This window comes from Ananas comosus, linkage group 8 (assembly GCF_001540865.1).
Source record: "Ananas comosus cultivar F153 linkage group 8, ASM154086v1, whole genome shotgun sequence".
NCBI lineage: Eukaryota > Viridiplantae > Streptophyta > Magnoliopsida > Poales > Bromeliaceae > Ananas > Ananas comosus.
The window spans coordinates 4,480,717-4,491,288 of record NC_033628.1 but is presented as its reverse complement, the minus strand read 5'-3'; the positions used below and the strand labels follow the sequence as shown (position 1 = coordinate 4,491,288).

General features: G+C 31.7%; 1 protein-coding gene and 1 pseudogene across 1 annotated transcript; one reads left to right on the top strand and one right to left on the bottom strand.

The window, feature by feature from the left end:
• On the top strand, positions 1,040 to 4,860 carry LOC109713586 (annotated as a pseudogene).
• On the bottom strand, positions 6,360 to 6,680 carry LOC109714105 (ATP-dependent Clp protease proteolytic subunit-like). The gene has a single exon (XM_020238540.1). It carries the CDS (start codon positions 6,678 to 6,680, stop codon positions 6,360 to 6,362), a length of 321 nt encoding a protein of 106 aa, XP_020094129.1.

Below are 10,572 nucleotides of genomic sequence, written 5' to 3'. Positions count from 1 at the left end.
ATATATATATATATATATATATATAGTCCGGCTATGGTGCTTGTAAAGTACCAAGCATTTGGTGCTGTAAATTTTTTACCGTTAGATCTTTGTCTTAGATCATTTTTACCCGTTAAATTATACTATTCAACCAACCACTCACTCAACCCTAGGGGGTCCACATCATCCTAACCGCACATCCTTTAATCCAAGGGCCGAAAACTTACAAGCACCAATGACTTGGTACTCTTAAAAGCATAGGAGCTCAATTCTATATATATATATATATATGAGTACGTCTCCCGTACTTTCGAAAGTACAGAGGGCTCTATGCTTGTAAGTTGTTTTTGATGATCGGATATTCGATTCGACGATCGGCTCCGTTAAGCATAATTTACGTTATTGAAACTATCTAGAAACCAAATTTCATAATTTTTCGACATCATTTACCAAGTGATCATAGGGTCTCAAAAATGACTATTTTAACGACTGATGTGGCACGTTTTCAAGTTCAACGGTATAGAAGTATTCAAATTACATGAAAATTTAATAGAAAATTCTACTTGACATCAAGAGTAAAAACAATACTTCCGATTCGAAATTTGAGTCCTTTATCACTATTTTTTATGAGTTTTTTATTTTCAGCCGTTCATTTTGAGCATACTCGTTTACTAGGCAAATGAAGTCAAAAAATTATGAAATTTAGTTTCTAAATCATTATAATAGCGTAAATCATGTCTAACGGAGCCGATTGCCGTATCGGATGCCCATTATCGAAAACAACTTACAAACACGGAAGCCTCCGTACTTTCGAAAGCATAGGAGCCTAGCTATATATATATATATATATATATAAAATCATTAAATTTGCACAATTATTTTTTATTAAACCAGACAATATTCTTTTTCCTAATGTGGGACTTGATGGGTGAATAATAAAATTTAAGATTTGTAGTATTTTTCAGATTTGGAGTTTAAATTATTTATCATCAAATTTTGTGTGTCGGTGTATGTGGTATACGGGTGCACCGGGTATATTCAAGGAAAACGCAGAGTATTCATTTGTTCCAACGACACCACCAAATCACGCGCGGTGGGTTGGTCCAGGAAATCGCTTTGTCCGAGTCCATCCAACGGTCCGTATCCCTTGGACTCGCATTTCGCGCATCGCATCCTTTGATTCGAAGGATTTTGTTCGTTTCCTCGCAAAAAGTTAATCTAGATCCACCGATCAGCTTTTCCGCGGCTAAGTCCCACGAATTTTTCGAGAAATTTCGGGAAAATTCGGCTTCTCATGCAGTGTTCTAGCGATTGGGCCCCGTGTGATTGCTCGATCCTCGCCCATGGCTATCGATTGATCCGTGGAGCGAAGCATTGGCTTCGGATGTGAGCGGAGAGGGGGGAATCGAAGCGTTTGATGATGCAGATGGAGAAAGGTGGACGAAATGGGAGTTAACGAGCCACAATCGAATGGTTTGTTCAATGGATTCGTCGATCGAAGGGGCGAGATCAACAGCATTGCGACGATCCCGGTGTCGTCTTCTTCGTCTCTCCCCTCTTCTCCTCCGTCGTCGTCGGCGTCATCCTGTGGTGGCTACATCGAGCACCGAGTGTCGAAGCGGGATACGCTCGCTAGGGTTGCCATAAAGTATGGTGTGGAGGCAACTGGGCACAGAACCATTTTTGTATGGCTTTGCTTATTGATTTATACCGTGTGTTAGATTGTAATGCGTGCCTGTTATGTGTTTGATAACATGTGTAATCGAACGTTAGAAATGAATCGTGCATCAAATAAATATGGTTTTTTTTTGTTGTTAAAGAGGAACGTTTTATGTATTTAGTATCTGTATCATTGTGAGTGGCAGCAGCGTAGACAAAATCTGTAAGAACACATGAATGGAAATTTGTTGAAAAATAAACAATGATTAAAGAAGTTTCAGTTTCTAGCTTTTTATGGTTGTCGCACAATTGATGCTAATCGAATTTTACATTATTTGGATGAGCTCATAGTTTGAAATATTTCGTTCCAGTGGTCAAATTCATCAGATTCTTTATATTCAGCTCGCTGTCTTTTCTTCTCTAGTCTTTGAAGTGCGCTTCATAAGTGTGCCTTTGTTGGATTAGGTAGCAGATATTAGGCGGTTGAATGGCTTGATGACCGATCTTCAAATTTTTGCTCGCAAGTCATTGAAGATTCCACTTCCTGGAGAGCATCCTCCATCTCCTTTTTTGTCAGAGGACTCGGCAAATGGCAGGTGTGGTAACTTTCTTTTGGTTTTGTTTTATGTTTAATAACAACTTTTTTAATTGTTTGTGTTGGAATATTCTTTTAATATTATGTTTCTTTTTCTATTTTTTATGGGCTCTAATGTCGTCCTTTTTTTCGCTGAACTGTTGGAATTGGAACAATGGCTAAGTTTAAGTTGAAGTAATTCTTAATGTTTCTGGAGAAAGCATATTACCTGAAAGCTTACAAACTGTTTTAATACTGACTGTCAGGTATTTCAGCATACAGTATTGTGATAAACAGATATAATTAATGCGCAGAAAATACTTGTTTGATATCACAAATAACCAGTTACTCGGATGCCTTAGGAATATTTAAGTTTGAAGGTTAACTAAATTATATGTTATTGTGCTACCTCCTCCTATGATAATTATGTGTCATAGTTTAGAATTTTCAGTTGTGAATTGTAGGCAGTTTCCAACAATCTAGTAATATGTTAAGGGGTATGATTATTACTGGTCAGAACCGCTGCTCACCTTAGGTTCATTTTATCAGACCACGTCTGAACTCTACAGTACATATATATATGCCTTTTTATATACTGTTTAATAACCTATAGTTTTTGAGCTTCTGTACTGTCTTTTTGAGCTTCAAGTAGCTAGAAATTTTCTTTTGTCACAGAAAAGAAGGAAAAAAACCGTAAATGTCATCTAATTCAGGCTGAAAAGTATAATTAGTAAGTATTTATGGGCATCCATCTATAAGGTTATTTTTCTGCTTTCTTTGGGTTTACTTTGTTTGTAGTGATCATTCAGCAGCTTTAGTGTCATAATATGATGCCAGAAAGCTTTTTGAATTGGATAAATTTCAGATGTCTAAGACATTTTTTTTTTATTTTGACCTTTGTTAGGCTTAGCAAAGTAATAGAACCATGAACAACAGTAAAATTTAATTAATTATCTTCATACTTTTATTTTTCTTGCCTGTACTATGTCGGAGCTTTTCAATGTTGTTATAAGATATAACAAGATGATTACAAACTTCATTGCAAATGCGAATGGTAGAGGTCATTTTATGTTTCAATTAACTACTAATGTAACATGATTTGCTCTTCTGAATTAGTGCCTTTGTTTCTCTCATAATAATAATTGGAATCATTGCAGAGAACTGACTCCTCACGTCGACCTCATAGTCATATTTTATACTCCTTTGAAACACTGAAGCTGAAACCATCACCATGTAAAATCTCCCCAGCCATGAGTCGATTGCAGGGATATTATGGGCTTGCGCCTCCTAAGAGAGGCCCACTATTTGATGGCACCAAAATGGCAGTTTACAAAACTGATAAGCCTCTTTATATGAAAGATGAACAATTATTGCCTCAACACTCTCCGACTTCGGAACCACTTCCGAATCAGCATAGAAAGTCTTAAGTATGGTTAATGAGTTATATTTTGAAAAATCTGAGATCATTGAAGAAAGAAGAAATGATGAAGCTGCAGAGAGTGATAATGAAAAATCAATAAGACGGCGTCAAAAGGGTGATTCTGATCCATTAGGTTTTTCTCGAAAGACAGAGAAAGGGCTAGCTTTGAGGCCGAAATCAGGAAGCTGTCCTGATATGGACATGAGCCAACAGAACCTTGTTTCTATGGTGGACCCTTCGCTAATTGATGGGTTGCTAACTCTTCGGAAATCACCGAGCACGTCTAATTTGCAAGATTCAGATAGTAGCTCCTCTATATGGTCTTCAAGCAAGTGGAGTTTGAAACCTGATGCATTTGCTTGGCCCATTTTTGATGGTCTTCCGAAGCCCACAAAGCCTGCTACTGTTAGGTGAAATAAAGCTGCTTTGGATTAGGCTGATCCTTATCTTCTCTGATCTGTTTTTCAGTTGATACCTGACATTACGATTTCATTTTTCCCTTACCATTTACATCAGTGTTTGGTTCCACGAAAAACTGTTGAAGATGGTTTCCTCAGGAAAGTGCTTTGGGTGGAAAAGAAAATTTATATATTGTTGTTTCATATAGTAAAAAACAAAAAAAAAGGTTTTGAAGGGATACCTGTTTGTTTTGCAGGAAAAGGAAATGAAGAGAGTGAGAGGGAGATGAAGTTTCAGTTTCCAGTTTGTGTCTACGGAAAATGAAAGTGAATGTGTTTCTAAAGATATGTATAATTATTTCCACTGAAAAGCATGTTACGTGGAACCAAACACAAGGAAAATTCCTTTTCAATCTGAAAATTGTTTTCGGGCTCTTTACGTGGAACCAAATACTGCCTAAATATTTAAGCGAGCAGGGTTTATACGGTATATATTCTCTACAAGCAGGAAAGGTCTACAGAAAATTGGGTGAATAAAACATGTAGGCTAGATAGGGAACTCCATCTTTCGAAGATCGCTAGAGAAGTCGGTGTCGACTCTACTCTTTCTTGTGTTAGAGTAGAGATAGTTGAACCAGTAAGCCCTTTATTTGGTCATCATTCATTTATACCTTTTCTTTTGTTTTATTTTTGTTTCCTGCCTTGGGGATTTGTTTGTACAAAATCAACAAATGAGTTTTCAGATATTTTTTGGGGGAAAGAAGATTGAATGTTGTATCACTCTCTGTATAAGTAAATATACTAAAATGAAATTGAATTCATTGGACTTACCTTGTATGTAAGGGGTGTTTGGCTTAGCTTTTAAAAAATACTTTTGAGTTGAAAAGTGATTTTCGATTCAATAGAGCGTTTGGCAATATAATTTTTAAAATCTGATTCTGCTTTTCAGAATCAAAAAACTGATTTTGAAGGCCTCAGAATTAGAAGCAGGAAAAAGCTGCTTCTTCAAATCTGATTCTGATTTTGGATTCAAACTTCAAATTTTTATTTTAATTTTAAATTCAATGTTTAAATTTAAATTTAATTTTAAATTTTAATTTTCAGATTTATATTTGAATTTTTAAATTTTAACTTTTAAAATTTAAAATTTAAAAAATAGATTTCAAACTTTAAATTTTAAACTTTAATTCTAAATTTCAAATCTCAAATTTTAGATTTTAAAATTTAAAATTTAAAATTTAAAATTTAAGATAAAATTTAAAATTTAAAATTTTAGATTTTAAATTTAAAATTTTAGATTTTAAATTTTAAATTTTAAATTTTAAAAATTTTAAATTTTAAATTACAAGTTTTAATCTTCAAATTATAAATTTTAAAATTTTAAATTTTAAATTTTAAATATTCAAATTTTATATTTTATATTTTCAATTTCATAATTATTTTAAATTTTAAATTTTAAATTTTTAAGTTTTTAAAATTTTTAAATTAAAATATCAAATTTTAAATTTTGTACAATTTTGAAATTTTAAATTTTAATTTTAATTCGAATTTAAATTTAGATTTTAAATTATTTTAAAATAAAATTTAATAAAAATATTAATTTATACAAGCATCAAAAAATTTTTGCCAAACAGCTTTTTAAAATCACTTCAGAAAAATAGCTTTCATCTAAACTCAGCCAAACGCTCTACAGCTTTTAGGCTTCGTTTGGGATTGCGGGGAGATTACGTTACGTGCAGTGAGAAAGTACGTTGGAAAAATATCATGTTTATTTTCGTACATAATATCGCGTTCCGCATATTGTGATAAGTCGGTTACGATATATTTTCTGCGATCCTATCGGAGAACGCAGAACCATATTCCTATATGCTTTTTCCTCAACTCCATTTTATCTAATAGCGTTAAATAGATCTCAATATCAAACTAAGCCTTAACCAAAATCACCTTTTCAAACTAAAATCACTTTTTCAAAAATCATTTTTTCAAAAGCTAGGCTAAACGGGCCCTCATTAAACATTATATCAGTCTGTACCAATCAAGTTTCTACCAATAGTAAGCGAGAAAAAAATAAACTTTTCACTATTAAAAATTTCATCCTTCGACCAATAGCAAGCCGAAAATGAAGACTTATATGTGTATTTGACTCTAATGCATGCGTGTTTGATAAAATGTATCATCGAATGATAGAAATGAATCGTCCATTAAATATGGGTTTTAGTTGCTAAAGAGGAACGTTTCGCGTATGCGTTAGCAACATAGAAAAAACCTAATAAAAATAAATGAATGAAATGTAACTCTGAATTAGTAATGGCTACTTGCCTCACAGTACTTAATCGGCAGAGGGCTTCAGGACGACATCAATTAAGCCAAAATCTTTTGCTTCCTGAGGAGACAGATACTTGGTGCGCTCCCGGCCAGTCTCTTTGACATACGCAGCGTAGAGGTTGGCACGAACATTATCCAATTTATTTTTTTGGATGAACATATCTATAGCCTGTCTGAAGGCTTCGCCGAAGTTCTGCTGGATCATAATTCGGGCGTTCGGGAAGGCGTAGCATATGCCGGGAGAGCCCGCGGCGAGGAGCAGTGAGCTAAATGATGCAGCTTGCCCCATACAAATTGTTCTCACTGGAACCTCCATCTGTTGCATAACGTCATAAATCGCAAAGACTGCAGCGACACTCCCCCCGGGGAATTGATAAAGATGTTATGGATTTAATAGAGCTTGAGAAAAGGAACATAAACCGAGCCACCACTTCTGCAGCGGTGTGGTCAGATATTGGACCAATTATTCTTACAACATTGCTGTTCCTCACATGCATGAAAATGTTTGGACCAATTATGCTTACAACATATGTTTGGACCAGTTATGCTTACAACATTGATGTTTCACATGCAAGAAAATGTTGGGGCACTTAGGGTTAGGATTTTGGCCAGCAAGGAGGGAACTGGAGACTGATGCATTGTCCAACTTTTTGGCCGAGTCCTTCCGCTTGCCTGTTCAATAAGATAACTAATAAGTGAAAATCATTTTTGTTTAGAATGGACAAGAAACAATACCATATGTATGGATAACTAACATCAGTGAAAATCATTGTTATTTAAAATGGACTAAATATAATCTAGTTTCCTACACTACAAAAAAATGGTGATTTAGCGGTATTCAATTATTACCGCCTAAACTTCAAAAATTCTTGCAAAAAACTATTAGCGGCATTAAGCTTTTAATGTCGCTTATACTCTAAATCTTCTACCGGCATTTAAATAGATTGTCGTTAAATATTAAATAATTAATAATATTAAATAAATGCCGTTATAGGACTATTGCTGACATTATTTAAATGATTGTATTTTTTAATCATCTTCAGCACTAATAAAATGCAAGTAATTATTATTTAATTTGTAATATTATATAAATGTTAGTATTCTATTGTTGATTTCAGTATTAATAAATGCCCGTAATTCTATATTATTTTGTAAATATCAATATTATTTAAATTATGCTTTTAAACAGACTAGCTGAGTGTACGTGCAAATGCACGTAACAATTATTTTAATTTATTTCAAAGCAGTAAAACTTTATAAATCATATTTATCAACAAATTTAGAATAAAATTTATATTTTAAAATTTAACTTTGATCCATTATATAAGTAAAAGTTTTTAATTATTAATTCAAATTTGATATCAAAAATTAAAAATTAAATCTAAATCACGATTTAAACTCAAATTTTAATTTTAATTAAAAATAGATGGATCGAAGCGCTATTTTTTAACAGATTGATTATAATAGTTCATTTTTATTTGAAATATTTTTAACAAATTGATTATAACTTTTCGTATAATTGAATTTACTGATAGATTTGAATATTTTTTTTTAACAGATTGATCAATATAACCGTTCGTTTTTGTTTGAGACTTTTTTTTACAAATTTATCATAACCGTTCGTAGGAAATATTCTTTTACACTATAATATAGATAGTATAGATATAGATAGGAATGCTATATTTTTATAGATTGATCATAATCGTTCGTTTTTAATTGATCATAACCGTTTGTTTTTAATTGATCAGAATTGTTTGTAGGCTCGATATAAATTAAAATTTTAACAGATTAATCATAACCGTTCGTTTTTAATTGATCACAACCGATGAATAGTTCAAATTTGATACCCAAATTAAATTTAATTTACGATTTAAATTTTTTTTAATTTAAATTTATAATATATTTAATTTTTGATTTAGATTAAAATTTTAACAGATTAATCATAACCGTTCGTTTTTAATTGATCACAACCGTTTGTAAAATTGAATTTATAGATGGATAAGAATGCTATCTTTTAACAGATTGATCATAATCGTTTATTTTTAATTGATACAATTGTTCGTAGGATTGAATTTATAGATGGATAATAATGCTATGTTTTTAATAGATTGATCCTAGCCGTTCGTTCTTATTTGAGTTTTTTTACAAGTAAATAGAAATATGATTCATCATATATCGCAAAAGGCTGCAAGATCCGATATAAACAATCATACAGGATAAGACGCTTTAAATAAATTCGTGCAATACCCCGTGTTGCATTCTCACATACCTTTCTTCACCCCACTCTTTTCCCCAAGAATTTTTTACTATCCAATATTTCATCACATCCTTTCTTCATATCCAACAATTACCATGGAATGATTAAGTTTGATAATTTTCTTTCGCATTTGCCTTTTTTTTATAATACCACCGTTGTAGCAGCTGAAAAAGTTATTTACTTGGATGCCACATACAACGGGTTGGTGAGCAACCGCTTTCAAAAGGGCATGCTCATCGCCATAGGGGACATCTTCAAATCCCCGAATATTAATAGTAATATAATTAAAATCTATACTCTTGACAAGATGTACTAAGTGTCGTGACATACAATAATCTTTTTTTCTATTAAAGTTTATAAATATTTTTAAACATTTACAGCCTACATAAGGGTAGGTTCTCTCCGCTACTACACCACGTCCTTTCACAATTTTCCAACGGTCGTCCTTAGATCCGTCATAGTATCCCTTGCTTAAGCCGTCAATAATATATTGCAGCGATAGATCGATCAAGTGGCCGGTCTTTATCTTGACCAAGCCTTCAATGGGAGCTGATGTAGCAAAAGCCCAGCATATTTCTAAAATAATTTAAAATTTTACTTTAAATAATTTAAAAATAAAGTCACTTTTAATAAATAATTTTATATTTTATATGTATAATTTTAAATTATAAAAATTTTAAAAACTTTACAAATAATGTGTAAACTATAACTCATTTTGAAAGGGCACCCTGACTTTTTCTTTTTTTTTTCACACTTTCCTAACTTTAATTTCTATAATCATTTTGATCAATTGAATTACAAAGTTGTTAAATTACTTGAAACTTTTGTAGAAGTTCATACGTTCGGTCAAAAAGTAGAGTAATGCTACTTTTCGTCCAAGAGTAGAAGTAAACCTTATAATTTAAAGATTTTACATCAAATTTTTTAATACTAGTTGTGCATTTGTGCACATGCGCACATCTGTGCGTGTGTGCATATACTAAAAACCAATAATAATTGAACTAACGGCTTGAATAGTGAGATGTAAAATTTATACAAACTTTATGTTTGTATAATTAGTATTTTTTTTGTCTCGTAAAAATAAAGTAATTAAAATGGCAAATTAGACAATGTAAACGCAACAATAAAACATATTTCTTTAAAATAATATAGTATCCAATATGCATTAAAGTAATTATTTAAAAATAGTAGCTCTATTTATTTTGTTGAAATAAAAATTTTACCGCTAACTAATTGTTCTCTTATAGGAATAATGGCTCCCCTCTCCCTCCAGTCTACTTTACTGCTAACTAGTTGTTCTTTTATAGGAGTAATGGCTCCCCTCTCCCTCCGGTCTACTTTACTGCTAACTAGTTGTTCTTTTATAGGAGTAACGACTCCCCTCTCCTCCAGTCTACTCTGCTTGGGTGATCAACTACATACGCATAACGGAAAAAACTTTTCAAACTCGAGGAGGTGGAGTATAGGCGCTGATGAAAAAAAAAATGTTAGTAATAAATATTATATTAATTTATATTATATACATTTTTCTGGTATGTAGAAACATACAAACATGTTGTATATATATACTTCTCTTATGAAGAACCAACAGATATTTATTGAATAATGATATATAAATTTAATATTGAGTGAAATCAAAAAAAATTGTGAAGAAAACAAATATTATTTAAAATAGATCCTAAAGTATATGAGTTTTTTATGTATGTCTTTTTTTCTTTTTTAGCCATGTTTTATTTAAAATTTTTATTATGAATGAAGGTCATTTTGATAAATAGTATTATTGGTGTAAAATTCTTGCATGATAAGAAAGTAATTAATAGAAAATATATTATAGTAGAGTTTATTTTAAATAATATTTGCTTTCTTCACAATCTCATTCGATTTCACTCAATATTAAATTTATGTATTATTATTTAATAAATATTTGTTGTTTGTTCATAAGAGAAATATATATATATAT